The 19,084-nt window shown below is 45.2% G+C and overlaps 1 protein-coding gene across 1 annotated transcript in view; it reads right to left on the bottom strand.

Annotated features, from left to right (window-relative positions):
* Positions 1-19,084, bottom strand: part of LOC126412657 (probable cytochrome P450 6a20) — a 121,285-nt gene that overhangs the window by 24,017 nt on the left and 78,184 nt on the right. Inside the window, exons 5-6 of the mRNA XM_050082360.1 lie at positions 11,226-11,433; positions 9,214-9,380 (exon numbers count right to left, since the gene is read on the bottom strand). Coding sequence (XP_049938317.1) covers positions 9,214-9,380; positions 11,226-11,433 — 375 coding nt within the window. The remainder of the gene's footprint in view (positions 1-9,213; positions 9,381-11,225; positions 11,434-19,084) is intronic.

Here is a 19,084-nt window from a genome sequence, read left to right on the forward strand (position 1 = left end):
TTGACAGAGCACTGAAAGACATAAGTCGAAACAAGGCTCCAGGAGTAGACAACATTCCATTAGAACTACTGACAGCCTTGGGAGAGCCAGTCCTGACAAAATTCTACCATCTGGTGAGCAAGATGTATGACACAGGCGAAATTCCCTCAGACTTCAAGAAGAATATAATAATTCCAATCCCAAAGAAAGCAGGTGTTGACAGATGTGAAAATTACCGAACTATCAGTTTAATAAGTCACAGCTGCAAAATACTAACGCGAATTCTTTACAGACGAATGGAGAAGCTGGTAGAAGCCGACCTCGGGGAAGATCAGTTTGGATTCCGTAGAAATACTGGAACACGTGAGGCAATACTGACCCTACGACTTATCTTAGAAGCTAGATTAAGAAAAGGCACACCTACGTTTCTAGCATTTGTAGACCTCGAGAAAGCTTTTGACAATGTTGACTGGATTACTCTCTTTCAAATTCTGAAGGTGGCAGGGGTAAAATACAGGGAGCGAAAGGCTACTTACAATTTGTACAGAAACCAGATGGCAGTTATAAGAGTCGAGGGACATGAAAGGGAAACAGTGGCTGGGAAGGCAGTAAGACAGGATTGTAGCCTCTCCCCGATGCTATTCAATCTGTATATTGAGCAAGCAGTAAAGGAACAAAAGAAAAGTTCGGGGTAGGTATTAAAATCCATGGAGAAGAAATAAAAACTTTGAGGTTCGCCGATGACATTGTAATTCTGTCAGAGACAGCAGAGGACTTGGAAGAGGAATTGAACGGAATGGACAGTGTCTTGAAAGGAGGGTATAAGATGAACATCAACAAAAGCAAAACGAGGATAATGGAATGTAGTCGAATTAAGTCGGGTGATGCTGAGGGAATTAGATTAGGAAATGAGACAAAGTAGTAAAGGAGTTTTGCTATTTGGGAAGCAAAATAACTGATGATGGTCGAAGTAGAGAGGATATAAAATGTAGACTGGCAATGGCAAGGAAAGCGTTTCTGAAGAAGAGAAATTTGTAAAGATGGAGTATTGATTTAAGTTTCAGGAAGTCGTTTCTGAAAGTATTTGTATGGAGTGTAGCCATGTATGGAAGTGAAACATGGACGTTAAATAGTTTGGACAATAAGAGAATAGAAGCTTTCGAAATGTCGTGCTACAGAAGAATGCTGAAGATTAGATGGGTAGATCACGTAACTAATGAGGAGGTATTGAATAGAATTGGGGAGAAGAGGAGCTTGTGGCACAACTTGACTAGTAGAAGGGATCGGTTGGTAGGACATGTTCTGAGGCATCAAGGGATCAGCAATTTAGTACTGGAGGGCAGCGTGGAGGGTAAAAATCGTAGAGGGAGACCAAGAGATGAATACACTAAGCAGATTGAGAAGGATGTAGGTTGCAGTAGGTACTGGGAGATGAAAAAGCTTGCACAGGATAGAGTAGCATGGAGAGCTGCATCAAACTAGTCTCTCGACTGAAGACCACAACAACAACATGTGCTGTGTCAGGTTAAAGGTCTGTGTACAGCAGTTCTTCCCTGCCCTAAATCCATCTTACTGTAGGATGAGAAGTGGTTCGTCCAGTAGTGTTATGCGGTTAAATAACAGTCATTCGAAAACCTTGTAAAGATGGCATAGAAGTGATATTGGCCTGAAGGTCATTGCATCTATTGGCTGCTTTCTAGGTTTCACAACAGCAACAACTTTAGTCTTCCTCCAGATTTTACGGATTAGGCATCGTTCCAGGCAGTTGTTGAAGAGCTGTAAAAACCATTGCTTGGTAAGGTTTCCAAAGTGACGAATCTGCTCCATACGCATATCATCCGGTCCGGCTGCTTTGCCTGTCTTACTATTTTTATGGCGTCTTCCAACTCTTTGATAGTGAATGGGTTGGACAAATTAGATGTTTTTTTTCTTCGACATTTCTGTCAAGCTTCGATATTAGAGTTACATGTTCCGACTACAGTACGTTCGCATATCAATACCACCCTACAGGCATTTCACAGTTGGCAACGAAATAGCAAGTTTCCGTGAGGCGGCGACGGCAGTCGCGCAGGATCTGGCGGTCCCAGTGGTGTACACCCACTGAGGCGTGGCTCCAGCGGCTCTGGACTACGAGCGCACTTTGCCATCGCACTGTGGGACTGCCGGCGCCAGATGCTCACCCCACTCGCACGTGGAGCCTTCGCGCTATGACACCATCGTTTGTGCTCAGTATAGCGAGCCTCATCCTAGCTGCCATCGATAGCTGGACTCTTAGTTGTAACGAGTCTTCGTATTCTTGGAGAAATACAAGTAAATCTTCTGTTTGCTGTGTTAACTTACAGTATTTGCTAACCATTTCTGCTCCTGTCCAGCTTTCCTACAACGACAGTTGCCGCGCCTCTCTGTACGAAGTCGTACCCAACACATACGTATTAAAGGATGTGTTCAATGTGTCGATCTTACAGCTGAATGCAGTACTGTACTCGTATTTGGTGTCGAATTATTTCGAACACCTTTGGGTGATTTAAAAATTATTGATGAAGATTTACAGTTTGCTGATCCAGTTCTTTTTTATTTTGTCTCACAGTAGAAATAAAATTTGCTGATGCTCTATCATGAATGTACCACACGCCCTGACGTTGCTCAAAGGAAATATCCCCAAGTAGTCCTGGAGGATGACGCAACTGTGCTTCTGCCAAAGTACGCAGTAACTATTCGACAACGCTACCAGTTTTGTAACTAGGAAGAGCTTACAAACAATGAAGCCAACTATCTCTCAAAACGTTCATTTGGAGGCCCATGATACGTTTTGACTTCTAGTACTGTATACTTCCAGTTGTCTCAATTTCTGTCGTTAATATTGCCATACCATGTAAGTGTGATTGGTCAGATTCGAATTTCATGTCATTCTCAAGCGAGCATTTTACATAGCACCAATGAATTGTATGTATGAATGCCTTGTGCAAGGTTCCGGATTGACCTTTAGTTCTAAAATGGCCATTTGTACGTAAAATCACAGTGGATAACATACTCATCCAAACAGTTCATCGAAGCACCAGAATTGTATGCAATGGAGTGTTTGAAAGTCTGTATCTATGAATGTACTAACACGTAGTGTGATTCTGAGCCGGCCGCTGTGGCCGAGCGGTCCTAGGCGTTTCAGTCTGGAAACGCGCGACCGCTCTGGTCGCAGGTTCGAATCCTGCCTCGGGCATGGATGTGTGTAATGTCCTTAGGTTAGTTAGGTTTAAGTAGCATTTGAACCATTTGTGATTCTAAAAAATGGATCAAACTGCAGAAGGCGACTGTTGAAAAGATAAAGTACAAGTAAGATCTAATGAAGATTGGGACTATGTGATTTCCAAATCACAGGCAGTTATATTCATATTATTCAGCACTCAATACATTATCTTCCAATGGGACGACACGCTGAGGTTAACTGTTTCCTATTATTGCAATCGCTTCGCTCCGTTGTCTCTTTATTGTCTGATTCCTCCATAGACTGTGTGGTAGACGAGGAGCCATAAGTCGAACAGGAAACAAATCAAATGCTTTTGCATATTGAAGGAAATCCCAAAATGAAGCGGGTCGAAGTCTCTGGGGGTGGTCTTACAGAAGGATACTGAAAATTAGGTGGTTCAATAATTAATCTGAAGGTTCTCCGCAGAACAGACAGATAAAGGTGTATAAGCAAAACACTAATAACGGGAAGTAACACGACGATAAGACACATGTTAAGAAATCAACGGATAAGATTCATGGTGCAGAGGGAGTGATAGGGGAAGCAGTTGAAGGAGAAGACAAGGACTGGAATAAATCCAACAAAGCATTGAAGATGGATGCACATGCAGCTTTGAGATGAAGGTACTGACACAGGAAAGGAAATCGTTGGAGACGACAGCATCAAACTCGTCAGAGTACTGATTATGCAACGAAAGTGTAACAGTGGAGTAATAGTTTGTATGTGGTCCGATGAACCCTATGACAAGCACTTAAGTGTGAATTGCAGAGTAGTCATGTAGGTGTAGACGCTAATGGCAAGTGACGGGGTGTTACAAGGCTTCACTATAACATTGACATGTATCCTCGTATCCTGTTCTTCTATTTCCTTTGCTCGACAGCTGGGCCATAAACAGTTTGCAATACTGTTTTGGTGTTTGGGCGAGATAGGTGCGTTTGTGGGAAATGGTGATTATAGAAATCACGTGCTTAGTGTACGTACGCCGTATGTGGAAGAGCATGTCTGATCTACAGCTGTACTATAATCAGACAGATAGAGCAGCATTATGGAGTAAGTCAGACACCGGTATCACTTGAAACACGGGCAGGGATTCATTGCGAACGTACTTTCCACTACGGCAACGGGTTTTTCACCATCCTGCCACCATCTTAGATCTCTTATAATTCATTCTGTTTACGGACGATACTGATTTACGAGAGACGGTATCAAGCACCACATCACTGATGCATGTCTGCACATGTTGGCAACGAACCAGCGGTACCAGTTTGCCTTGATATAGCCGGCCGGAGTGGCCGAGCGGTTAAAGGCTCTACAGTCTGGAAACGCACGACCGCTACGGTCGCAGGTTCGAATCCTGCCTCGGGCATGGATGTGTGTGATGTCCTTAGGTTAGTTAGGTTTAAGTAGTTCTAAGTTCTAGGGGACTTATGACCACAGCAGTTGAGTCCCATAGTGCTCAGAGCCATTTGAACCATTTTTTTGCCTTGATATGCGGAAGGAATTATTGGTCACCTCTAGGTACAACATATTACTCTTCACTGGTGAGGTGCACCTGCACTTCCTGTCAGACATATATTCACTCCTTGGTGAAACGAAGGCCTTCTTGCGAAGAACAAAAGTAGTATTTATTGAGGCAACCTCGCCGTGGGAGAAACAATGCTATTGTAGAATTTGTGTTCGCAACTGATAGCGGTTATAAGCGAGAGTAATACTCCACAACAGTTACCTGGAGAAGAAGTTTTGCTTGTAAAGTTTGTCAGTGCTGCCATACAATCATTGTTTCACACAGTCGCAGTATAGAAAAGGCTAGTCAAGAAAGCAGCGCAGGTTAGTTTTTAGTGGTCTGTGTGTTCAGTGATGGAGCACTCTGTTCGGTAGGGCGAAGACTTTTCTTTTTAGATGGGAAAGGGAGAGGATAGAGATACCATCATGGAAGATCAAAACTGAAATGACCTGAGGGACATTTGTACGCCGCGCCTTGCAGGTACGAGCACAGTGCTCCGTGGCCTGCGTCAGTTCGACTGTCGCGGTCATTGTGATGATGAGATACACATACGCTTTAGTCACTGACAATGAGCATCATTTCGACCAACACAGAAAAGGCTACGTTCGTAAAGTTCTGTTTAACTTCACTTATCTTTGAATAATAGTAATATTAACGCAGGATATTTGTGGACTGTGATTCGTCAACCACTATGGTGGTAAAGCTTTACTCCACACAAGGCGCCTCGACAACTTTTTCCATGATGGATAGATTGTTAAGACAGTCCAGTTCCATGCAACAACCAACGCAGCCCAAACAACATGTGCAGAAACTTGGACAAAGTATTCACATCACTCGTAGTGCCATTGCGCGTAGGCTGGTCCATGCGAACGAGCGCGGCAGCCCATGATGTGTCTCTTGGATCACTTGCTCTAGGCCAAAAGGCATTATGTAGTCCAGTGGAATGCACTACTACCCATAGTGCTGTATTGTGTGAAGAGAGAGCTTCCAATGCAGAATCCAAGTACTGCTGGACATATGCACAATGTTTTTTCTATTTATTACCCTATTAGTGATAGACTTCCACAGTTCGTACCCATCGTTAAAAATCACTGAATATAGTAGAACAGAAATGAGGACAGAAGAAAGGAAAACATCCTTACTCTTCCTAGCCAACAGGTTGCAGATTATATGACAGAACAAAGTGATAGACTCACCATACGTGAGCACTTACGCACGAGTCACACTAACACTCAAGAAAGAAAATAGAAGTAATCCGCTGAATTGCAGACCTATATCGCTAAAGTCGATTTGCACTAGGATTTTGGAACATATACTGTAGTCGGCCGCTGTGGCCGAGCGGTTCTAGGCGCTTCGGTCCGGAATCGCGCTGCTGCTACGGTCGCAGCTTCGAATCCTGCATCGGGCTTGGATGTGTGTGATGCCATTAGGTTAGTTCGGTTTAAGTAGTTCTGAGTCTAGGGAACTGATGACCTCAGATGTTAGTGCTTAGAGCCACATATACTGTCATAGAACATTACGTGTTCTCGAATAAAACGATTTATTGACAAACAGCCAACACTGATTCAGAAAATATCGTTCTTGTGAAACGCAACTAGCTCTTTATGCATACCAAGTAATAAGAGTTACTGACAGGGGATGTCAAATTAATTCCGTACTTTTAGATTTACGGAAGGCTTTTGACACTGTACGTCACCCGGGACTTCTAATCAAATTGTGAACTTATTGACTATCGTCTCAGTCGAGATTCCTGTCATAAGAGTCACAGATCGTAGTAATTGACGGAAAGTGGAAATTGGAAATTTGTGGTAAGGGCTTATCAGTCACTAAGCCTACACAGTACTTAATCTAACTTAAATTAACTTACGCTAAGAACGACACACACACCCATGCCCGAGGAAGGACTCGAACCTCCGACGGGGGGAGCCTCACGGAGCGTGAGAAGGCGCCCAAGACAGCGCGGCTGACGGAAAGTCATCGAGTAAAACAGAAGTAATATCTGGCATTGCCCAAGAAAGTGTTACAGGCCCTCTGCTGTTTCCCATCCACACAAACGACTTAGGAGACAATCTGAGTAGCACTCTTAAATTATTTGTAGCTGACGCTTTTACCGTCTTGCAAAGTCATCAGATGATGAAAACAGATTGCAAAACGATTTGAACAAAATATCTGTACGATGCGAAAAGTGGCAATTGACTCTAAATAATGAAAAGTGTGAAGTCATCCGCTAAATTTCGGTTACACGGTAAATCACACAACTCTAAAGGCTGTGAATTCAACTACACTCCTGGAAATGGAAAAAAGAACACATTGACACCGGTGTGTCAGACCCACCATACTTGCTCCGGACACTGCGAGAGGGCTGTACAAGCAATGATCACACGCACGGCACAGCGGACACACCAGGAACCGCGGTGTTGGCCGTCGAATGGCGCTAGCTGCGCAGCATTTGTGCACCGCCGCCGTCAGTGTCAGCCAGTTTGCCGTGGCATACGGAGCTCCATCGCAGTCTTTAACACTGGTAGCATGCCGCGACAGCGTGGACGTGAACCGTATGTGCAGTTGACGGACTTTGAGCGAGGGCGTATAGTGGGCATGCGGGAGGCCGGGTGGACGTACCGCCGAATTGCTCAACACGTGGGGCGTGAGGTCTCCACAGTACATCGATGTTGTCGCCAGTGGTCGGCGGAAGGTGCACGTGCCCGTCGACCTGGGACCGGACCGCAGCGACGCACGGATGCACGCCAAGACCGTAGGATCCTACGCAGTGCCGTAGGGGACCGCACCGCCACTTCCCAGCAAATTAGGGACACTGTTGCTCCTGGGGTATCGGCGAGGACCATTCGCAACCGTCTCCATGAAGCTGGGCTACGGTCCCGCACACCGTTAGGCCGTCTTCCGCTCACGCCCCAACATCGTGCAGCCCGCCTCCAGTGGTGTCGCGACAGACGTGAATGGAGGGACGAATAGAGACGTGTCGTCTTCAGCGATGAGAGTCGCTTCTGCCTTGGTGCCAATGATGGTCGTATGCGTGTTTGGCGCCGTGCAGGTGAGCGCCACAATCAGGACTGCATACGACCGAGGCACACAGGGCCAACACCCGGCATATGGTGTGGGGAGCGATCTCCTACACTACCCGTACACCACTGGTGATCGTCGAGGGGACACTGAATAGTGCACGGTACATCCAAACCGTCATCGAACCCATCGTTCTACCATTCCTAGACCGGCAAGGGAACTTGCTGTCCCAACAGGACAATGCACGTCCGCATGTATCCCGTGCCACCCAACATGCTCTAGAAGGTGTAAGTCAACTACCCTGGCCAGCAAGATCTCCGGATCTGTCCCCCATTGCGCATGTTTGGGACTGGATGAAGCGTCGTCTGACGCGGTCTGCACGTCCAGCACGAACGCTGGTCCAACTGAGGCGCCAGGTGGAAATGGCATGGCAAGCCGTTCCACAGGACTACATCCAGCATCTCTACGATCGTCTCCATGGGAGAATAGCAGCCTGCATTGCTGCGAAAGGTGGATATACACTGTACTAGTGCCGATATTGTGCATGCTCTGTTGCCTGTGTCTATGTGCCTGTGGTTCTGTTAGTGTGATCATGTGATGTATCTGACCTCAGGAATGTGTCAATAAAGTTTCCCCTTCCTGGGACAATGAATTCACGGTGTTCTTATTTCAATTTCCAGGAGTGTATATACTTAGGAATAACAATTACGGGTAGCTTATGATGGAACGATCACATAAATACCGTTTTGTGTAAGGCACACTAAAAATACACTGAGAAAATGCAACAGGTCTGTTAAAGAGACTGCTTACATAACGCTTGTACGACCTCTTCTGGAGTGTTGCTGTGCGTTGTGGGATCCGCATCGGGTAGGATCGACACAGGACATCGAAAAAGTTCAAGAAGGGCAGCTCGCTTTGTACAGGGGAGTGAGCGGCACGGATATGAATCACGAACTGGAGTGGCAATCATTAAAACAAAGGCGTTTTTCGTTGCGGTAGTACCTATCTTCTCATGCAATTTGAATCAAAAAAATGGGTTCAAATGCGTCCCCTAGAACTTAGAACTACTTAAACCTAACTAACCTAAGGACATCACACACATCCATGCCCGAGGAAGGACTGAAGCACCTAGAACCGCTCGTCCACCGCGGCCGGCCCAAATTGAATCAGCAACTTTCTTCTCGGAGTTTGAAAATATTTTGATGGCGACCACCTACATAGGAAGTAATGATCATCATAATAAAATAAGAGCAATCACAGTTGTTCGTACAGAAAGTGCTTGTTTTCTTGCACTTTGTTCAGGAGTGAAAAATGTAAAGAAATATCTCGAAGGTGGATCGATGAACCCTCCGCCTGGCACTTAATTGTGAACTGCAGGGTTATCACTTAGATGTAAATGTAGATGTAAACGTGCAGCATAAAAAGCTTCTCAGGAATGCTGTAGATTTTAAGGAGCAAGATTTACACTCACAGGTTTTGTCGGCGAGCACCTGCCCCGCGCCGTCCAGGTATCCCTTGGTCTTGAGCTCCACCAGCATCTGCAGGTAGTCGTTGCGGTAGACACCTTCGTGCTGGCGGCGGGCCACCGTCTGAGACACCACACCGCGCAGGAACTTGTCCACTTTTTTCGGCACACACCTGTCACAAACGCCCTAGTATAACGCTGGATGTGTAAAATGAACACGATGCTGTTTCGTTAAATAAGTCTGTTCACATAGTCAGCCAGCAGATACACAATCTGGTGTATATTGTTTATTTATGTTAGGGACTAAAAACCCATGAAGTCAACATCGCACTTGCAAACTTCTTTATTTGGACTGATTACTAGTGTCGGTTAACAATCTAGCCATCTCGTGACCTAATAAATAAAACAGACTTTTTTCTCATTTTAGCAAATACAGCAGCTTACAGAACTGCACATACTGTAGCAAGGTTCAAGAGTATACAGGGTGTTTGGGGAGGAAAGGCAATATTCTAAACAGTGATAGTATAAGTAATTCTGAACAAAAAATGTTATATGAAGATAGGTCCTCAAATGCTTTGTTAGGAAGGTATGGGTATTGAAATGAACATTAATTATGCAAAATTGATGTGCACAACGTGAACGTATACGCAATACAATTGTACCGTAACGCCATTTACTTGCAAACAATGCACGGGTACATGCCATGTTTACGCTATGCAACCTACCACGCTTTATGGTCATGTGACGTACGCAGTACGTAGTACAATAACCAGTTGTTCGCGCAGTTGTGCCGTGTAAGCCGTGTTGTGTAATGTACCGGCGACGGATCGGTTAGATGTGTGGTGTATGGTGTTAACTGTGTTCGTACAAGCGCTGCTAACAATGCCACACGTCTACAGTAATGAGGAATACGCAGATATGGTGTATGTTTATGGCTTCTGCGACGGTAGTGCTACCGCTGCGAGAGAGGAATACCACAGGCGCTTTCCGACTCGACGATTACCTGACCGCAGGGCGTTTACCGAAGTGTTTATCACTTTGCGGGCAACAGCCTCGCTTCCAAGTAGGGATTTTTCGTCCGAGCGTGCACCTCAACAAACTTTGCAAGAACAGGAAGAAATTATCGGAAGTGTTGAGCAAAGTCCCAGTACGAGCATGTGAAGAATGTCCCTGCTTATGAATGTCCCACAGACACGTGTATGGGAAACATTACATGCGAAAACTTGTATCCATTTCACATATAGAATTACAATGTCATGAGCAAACCTTAAAGTTTTTATTTCTTCTCTTTCTACTCCGAATTTTTCTTTGATTTCCTATACTGCTTTCTCAACGTACAGATTGAATGGCATTTGGGATAGGCTACAACCCTGTCTCACTCCCTTCGCAACCACTGCTTCCTTTTCATGCTCCTTAACTCTTATAACTACCGTTTGGTCTCTGCACAAGTTGTAAATAGCCTTTTGCTCCATGTATTTTACCCCTGACACCTTCAGAATTTCAGAGTATCACAGTCAACACTGTCAAAAGCTTTGTCTAAGTCTACAAACGCTATAAATATAGATTTGCCTTTTCTCAAGCTATCTTCTAAGAGAATTCGTGGGGTCAGTATTGCCTCGCGTGTCCCTACATTTTTCCAGGATACATACCGATCTTACCTTATATGGAAAAGAGTCGAAGTGTCAACTGAAGTTCAATTTTACCTCAATAAAAATATTACCGACATAAACAGCATGGCGCTATAAGCAACCCATGTTTACGCTGAATTCGGTGCCTCCTCTACTGGATAATGTGAACTCCAGTCAACAGAGTTAAGTCATGTATTCATTTTTTACGACGATAAAAGCTTAATGAAAGTGTACCACAATAAGTATTTACCACTGTGCTACTTTTTATACGGCCAAGAAGGAAAACAATTTCAAAGTTTACGTATTGCTTTGGACAGACTTCCGGTACTAGTACTAACAATAAACAGAACTAACACTTTTATGACTTCGTGTTTGAATGAGCAGTCGTACCTTAGGCGGAGAAGAGACGCCAAGCGAGGGCAGACATAGGCTATCATGAATCTGATGGCGCTGTTGGTGTTGGGCTCCAGAATCAAGTTGAACATCTCCAGCATTTCGGATTTTTGGTCACTGAGGGCGCCCCCTTTGATCCCCAGCGCACAAGAAGTCACTACGTCAGTCGTGTATCGCAAACATATCTCGTGGGCCTCCACACCATCTGAAACAGAAAAGCCCGTGGCACCTGTAACGGAGAAACCACGTCAACATTGCACTGTCCGAGCAATCCGTGGACAAATAGGGGTAGTTATATTGTTGCGACAGATAACCAAATGGGGTCTATAAGATGGGCGCTATGATGGATAGGTGCTGAATAATTTCTATTTTTTAAAAAGGATTCATGTTATCTGTTCAGTTTTATGAACATTAGACGTTTTCTAACATCTAATCGTACATATTTTACAATTCTGTTGCCCAGTATAAAAAAGATTAAAATGCAATTGAATTTTGTACTCTAATAATAATAATAATAATAATAATAATAAGGAAAACAACTTGAAAAAGATTCTGGATATCTAGGCGACAACAACATTTAGACTCAGCAAGTATGTAATGTAATGATTCATAGTAACTGTCAGTATCATCAGCTTTAACGCCAACAATATCATCATCATCAGTGTCGCATTTCATCATTATCATCATGATCCATATCGTTTTCTTTAGTGTTATCACCACCACCACCTTATTTCAAATTCATTTATTAAAGCAGTTTTTAATATAAAATAACTGCCTATATCAGAAGATAAAACAGTAAAGCAAATCTTTGTACAAGACAAAGGTTTCTTTGATAGTTGTAATATATTCCTAGGCACACAGCCCTGTTGGAGGGAGTAATCCCTCGCCTTCTTTCGACCTTAAACTGACTTATATACTTATATGGATCTGCAGCCGTCTAGAACCAAATTATAATTATATATTAATACCTTCAGCCGCTGACGGTCTTTGACATATATCAACGGGGACAGGTGAAAATGTGTGCCCCGACCAGGACTCGAACCCGGGATTTCCGGCTTATATGGCAGACGCTCTATGCATCTGAGCCACCGAGGGGACAGAGGATAACGCGACTGCAGGGACTATCTCACGCACGCTTCCCGCAAGACCCACATTCTCACCTTCTATGTCCACACACTACATTCGTAGTGTCCCACCCCAGCACACTCATTACTCGTGGAAAACATTCTTACCAAGTCCCGTAAGAGTGTCTGTTCCGAAAGAACAGACACCATATCCATATAAGTATATAGTTCTGGCAATACCGCCCATGACCTTCCTCTTCTGTGCGGATGCACACATATTACCCGAGCTCTACATACAAGGTGAGACTGTAGGCCTCGCGGGAGGCGTGCGCGTGTTAGTTCCTGCAGTCGCACTATCCTCTGTGCACTCGGTGGCTCAGATGGATAGAGAATCTACCATGTAAGCAGGAGCTCCCGGGTTCGAGTCCCGGTCGCGGCACACGTTTTCAGCTGTCCCTGTTGATATATATCAACGCGCGTCAGCAGCTGAAGGTATTAGTATATAATTATTATTACAGTGACTCACCCAGCCAGCTGCGAAAGAAGGAACACCTCCCCATCAGTGCATATAACCCGAACAGATACGACGTGTAACTGTCAATTGGCAGCTATGTGATATGCCTAGTCTGATGTATTGTATATGAAATAGGGAAGCGCACGTTTCATAATGTTATCAAAACCGAATTACGCAACGTACTGTACATGTGAACTCTTTATTGACATTTAAAATTATTTATTCAGATCTGGTTTAATTATTTTAAACGCTGTTGCACGATTAGAAAAGCTTGAAGCAAGTACGATCTGAGCAGTTAAAGTCACCACTCTAGAAACAGTTCATGATATCGTCAGAGGAGGTAGGAAACCAACTGCTCCTAAGACAGCTGAATCGTAGACGTCTCAGGTGATCAGGTACGTTACCCGATACGCGAAAATGTGATCATGGAAAAGACTGTGCTTCGGTCAAAAGTCAGAGCGGTATATGGAAGTACAATTTAACGATATACTCTGAACAACATTGTGATCATATCCGTGTCATTGAGTGAAACTTTTATTCATAGCCGCACACTTGGCTCCAACCACAACTTCTGGGAGTTCTGAAAATAACTGTCCTGTTGGGCACAAAGATGATACACGCAGCTTTCCGAAATATCGACGTTTTAAACGTGTTTGGTTACTAGGACAAAAGCAGAACCTCAACGCATCGTTGTTATGAATCGTTATTGGTTCGTCTAAAACAAAAGTTGATCAGAAATGGGCCAAGACTATCGAACATAGAAGATTCTACGGGACAACACAGTGGCAGGCAGAATGTGTAAAATGCATCAACTGGTCTTTGAATTGCTCCCCCCATTCACCGGATTTTCCTGATTCAATATCATTTCGTAACTTGATGATTTACATTGTAGGAATAATACTCATTAAATGGGGAGGCTATTACAGTGCAAATGGGGATTTTGCGAAGTCAAATAAATTATTCTTCACTGGTACGACTGTGGTGTCACCGCCAGACACCACGCTTGCTAGGTGGTAGCTTAAATCGGCCGCGGTCCATTTAGTACATGTCGGACCCGCGTGTCGCCACTGTGAGATCGCAGACCGAGCGCCACCACAAGGCAGGTCTGGAGATACGGAATAGCACTCGCCCCAGTTGTACGACGACTTTGCTAGCGACTACACTGACGAAGCATCGCTCATTAGCCGAGCAGACAGTTAGAATAGCCTTCAGCTAAGTCCATGGCTACGACCTAGCAAGGCGCCATTAGCCTTACATAGTTTGATAGTTATCGTATGAAATGTCTCATCAAGAACGATGTATACAACAAGGATTAAAAGTTAAGTATTCCAGCAGCTACATACTTTTCTTTATAACATTAATAAGTATCCTGTTTCAGACCTCTATCTAGCCTACTTGAGATTACGCGTGCCTTTCGGCTACTTCAGTGTGGCGTAGCTGTCTTGTTACGCCACAACAACGACTAAACTGATATCTTGCAGGGTTTTTTGAAGGAGTCATTAAATTATGTCCTCCCCAGGTAGCTGCGTGGTCAGCGTGACGGACTATCGTACTAACGGGCCCGGGTTCGATTCCCGGCTGGGTCGGAGATCCGCAAGTCGCCGAAGCGGCGTCAACTCAAATGACTTGCACCAGGCGACCGGTTCACCCGACGGGAGGCCCTAGCCACACGGCATTTACACTTACATTAAATTATACAAAAAAATAACACTTATTTCTTTACCAGGAATCGATCTCTGCCCATTTTTTAATATCAGATTAATCTAAGTGTAACCACGCTTTTGTTATTTGCGCAAAATGAGTGTCGTTTCTCTAGTGAACGAGACCAGAAATGTTTTCCGCTATCGTGTCTCGTTACTGTGATACTAGCATAAAGTGTTTCGGTCTCTTTCTAAACGCAGCATTGAGCATCATGCATAAATTTTAGGACAACTGTTTCGAGAGGTGGAAATCAAGAACAAAGAAAAAAGTTTTAATTTTATAGAGCGTTACGGACAAGACACCAGAACCTACGGATGTCTTTTTATTGGTGAGTATTCTGAGTGGCGTGTGGGTTGAGAAACAGCGGGATATGTGCAGAGGACGTTTGTAGAACGTGAATCCTGAGGTATGTCTGCAAAAGTACATAGACGTAACGTCTCTGTACTATTCCTGGGCATCCAAGCCGATGCATTAATAATCTGTAAAATTGCTTTGAACGAAAATTACACATAACATTGAGTTGACAAAAGCCATGAGATACCTCCTAATATTTAGGCGGATCGTCTTTTGACCGGCGTAGTGCAGTAACACGACGTGGCGTGGATTCAACAAGTCGTTGGAAGTCCACTGTAGAAATACTGAGCCACTCCTCCTCTATAGCTGTCCACAATTGCGAAAGTGTTGCCGGAACTGGATTTTGTGCAGGAACTGACCTCTCGATTGTTTCCCATAAATGTCCTATGAGATTCATATCGGGCGTTCTGGGTGGCTAAATCATTCGCTCTAGTTGTCCAGCATGTTCTTCAAATCAATCGCTAACAACTGTTGCCTGGTCACATGCTGCATTGTCATCCACAAAAAATCCGTCTTTTTTTGGGAACAAGGAGTCCATGAAAGGCAGCAAATGGTCTCCAAGTAGCCGAATACGACCCCTTAATGATCGGTTCACTTGGAGCAGCGGATGCCGGCCGTTCCACGTAAACACAGCCCACACCATTATGGAGCCACCACCAGCTTGCACAGGGCCTTGTTGACATCTTAGGTCCATGGCTTCGTGGAGTCTGCGCCACACTCGAACCCTACCATCAGCTCTTACCAGCTGCACTCGGGACTCATCTGACCAGGCCACCGTTTTCCAGTTGTCTAGGGTCCATCTTCGGAAGAGGCACTGCAGGCGATGTCGTGCTGTTATTCGGGAGGACGATTCAAACGTGTCCGGCCATCCTGATTTAGGTCTTCTGTGATTACCCTAAATCGACTAACGCAAATGTCGGGATGGTTCCTTCGAAAGAAGACGACCGCTTTCTTCCTCCAACCTTTCCTAATCCGACCTTGTGTTCCGTCTCTAATGACCTCGTTGTTGACGGGATGTTAAACACTAATCTCCTCCTCCATGTCGTGCTCTTAGCAGACATTCGCGTCCGCCGTCTACTGCCACAGTCCATTAGCTCCTCATTTCGCCGCACTGTCCTAACAGATACGTTCGTCGTACGTCCTACGTTGATTTTGATGCAGTTGTTTTTAGCATTGACAACCCTACGCAAAAGCCGCTGCTCTCTATCATCAAGTGAAGGATGTCGCCTACCACATCGTCCGTGTTGAGAGATAATGCCAAAAATTTTGTATTCTCGGCACATTCTTGACACAGTGGATACTGGATTATTGAACTCCCTTACGATTTCCAAAATGGAATGCCCCATGTGTCTACCTCCAACTACCACACAGAGTCAGTTAATTTCCGTCGCACGTCCATAATCGTGTTGGGAACCTCGCATTTATCACGTAGGCAGATCCGCCAATGCACTGCGCTTTTATACTACAGCCATTTGCATAAGTGCACATTACTATCCCATGACTCTTGTCACCTTAATGTATAATACATATTTAGTTCCTATCGATATTTCAGGAACAATGAAAAATATTTCTGGAGAAGACTGTACAGAGAATTTCGATTTACAATGTAACAGTAATTACATATTTGACTTGCGTTAACATTCCAACTGTCGATGAGGTAAGTGAATTTTGTTCAATATTGTTCGTTGAATTTGTTCAGGACAGACGTACGATGACACCCGTTCAGGTTCTTCGCTAACGTGTTCACTCAGTTCTTTTTTTTTTTTTTTAATTGCAGATGATAGCCAATCCTCTGACCGAACACACTGTACTACCGTGCCGCCGGCTGCCATTTGACTCTCCCCGCATGGCTCGGAGGCACATCCAAACTTCCATATGTCGTCAACAAACTATACTCGTACATTCATTGTGTATATTCCCGTACAAGTGAGACATTTTACTTGAAAGTCGCTGGCCCGGTATCGGCAGATAAATACGATATTGCAGTGCCTATTCTATTCCGAATTACCATACAATGTACCTTCGGACGTGCATGCATGGTTGGTGAGAACAGTGTCGCACTTCATCCAAGGATTCTCTTTTACGTTCCTCGAACATTTCTCTCACACCTTCGTACTGGCTCGTGATACCATTAAAAGTGTAATGGGATCTCCACTGTTAAACGCAGAAGAGAGAGCGCATATGTGGAAAGAGTACACTAAAGACCTATACGAGGGGACGGAACTGTCTGATACACTCCTGGAAATTGGAATAAGAACACCGTGAATTCATTGTCCCAGGAAGGGGAAACTTTATTGACACATTCCTGGGGTCAGATACATCACATGATCACACTGACAGAACCACAGGCACATAGACACAGGCAACAGAGCATGCACAATGTCGGCACTAGTACAGTGTATATCCACCTTTCGCAGCAATGCAGGCTGCTATTCTCCCATGGAGACGATCGTACAGATGCTGGATGTAGTCCTGTGGAACGGCTTGCCATGCCATTTCCACCTGGCGCCTCAGTTGGACCAGCGTTCGTGCTGGACGTGCAGACCGCGTCAGACGACGCTTCATCCAGTCCCAAACATGCTCAATGGGGGACAGATCCGGAGATCTTGCTGGCCAGGGTAGTTGACTTACACCTTCTAGAGAACGTTGGGTGGCACGGGATACACGCGGACGTGCTTTGTCCTGTTGGAACAGCAAGTTCCCTTGCCGGTCTAGGAATGGTAGAACGATGGGTTCGATGACGGTTTGGATGTACCGTGCACTATTCAGTGTCCCCTCGACGATCACCAGTGGTGTACGGCCAGTGTAGGAGATCGCTCCCCACACCATGATGCCGGGTGTTGGCCCTGTGTGCCTCGGTCGTATGCAGTCCTGATTGTGGCGCTCACCTGCACGGCGCCAAACACGCATACGACCATCATTGGCACCAAGGCAGAAGCGACTCTCATCGCTGAAGACGACACGTCTCCATTCGTCCCTCCATTCACGCCTGTCGCGACACCACTGGAGGCGGGCTGCACGATGTTGGGGCGTGAGCGGAAGACGGCCTAACGGTGTGCGGGACCGTAGCCCAGCTTCATGGAGACGGTTGCGAATGGTCCTCGCCGATACCCCAGGAGCAACAGTGTCCCTAATTTGCTGGGAAGTGGCGGTGCGGTCCCCTACGGCACGGCGTAGGATCCTACGGTCTTGGCGTGCATCCGTGCGTCGCTGCGGTCCGGTCCCAGGTCGACGGGCACGTGCACCTTCCGCCGACCACTGGCGACAACATCGATGTACTGTGGAGACCTCACGCCCCACGTGTTGAGCAATTCGGCGGTACGTCCACCCGGCCTCCCGCATGCCCACTATACGCCCTCGCTCAAAGTCCGTCAACTGCACATACGGTTCACGTCCACGCTGTCGCGGCATGCTACCAGTGTTAAAGACTGCGATGGAGCTCCATATGCCACGGCAAACTGGCTGACACTGACGGCGGCGGTGCACAAATGTTGCGCAGCTAGCGCCATTCGACGGCCAACACCGCGGTTCCTGGTGTGTCCGCTGTGCCGTGCGTGGGATCATTGCTTGTACAGCCCTCTCGCTGTGTCCGGAGCAAGTATGGTGGGTCTGACACACCGGTGTCAATGTGTTCTTTTTTCCATTTCCAGGAGTGTATGATACAAGAAGAATTTGGAATCGATATGGATAATTTAGGTGATTTAGTATTAGAATGTAAAAAGAGTCTAAAAGACTCAAATAAGGCAGAAGGCATAGATAACATTCCATGGGAAATTCTATTCAAATTGGAGCGTAGAACCTATGAGACAGGAGATGCATTATCAGACAGTCTGAAAAATATCTTCCACAAAATTCCAAATATATCAATGGCAGATAAATGCGAAAACCATCGCACAATGAGCTTAGCAGTTCACCCATTAAAGATGATGACAAAATTAATTATACAGAAGAATGGAGAAGAAAACTGAGGATCAGTTAGGTGGTGATTAGTTTTGGTTCAGGAAAGGTAAATGTACCACAGAGGTAGTTTGCTGTTGATAATGGAAGAAAGACTGAAGGGAAATCAAGACACGCTTGTCGACCTATAAAAAGCGTTAGACAGAGTAAAGTGTTTAAAGACACTAGAAGTCCTGAGTAAAGTAGGAGTAAGCTACAGGTAGAGTAAGCTAAGGGTACCAATAAGACTAGAAGGCCAAGATCGAAGTGCTCGGATTAAAAGCTAT

The sequence above is a fragment of the Schistocerca serialis genome, chromosome 7, assembly GCF_023864345.2.
Source record: "Schistocerca serialis cubense isolate TAMUIC-IGC-003099 chromosome 7, iqSchSeri2.2, whole genome shotgun sequence".
In the NCBI taxonomy this organism is placed as follows: domain Eukaryota; kingdom Metazoa; phylum Arthropoda; class Insecta; order Orthoptera; family Acrididae; genus Schistocerca; species Schistocerca serialis.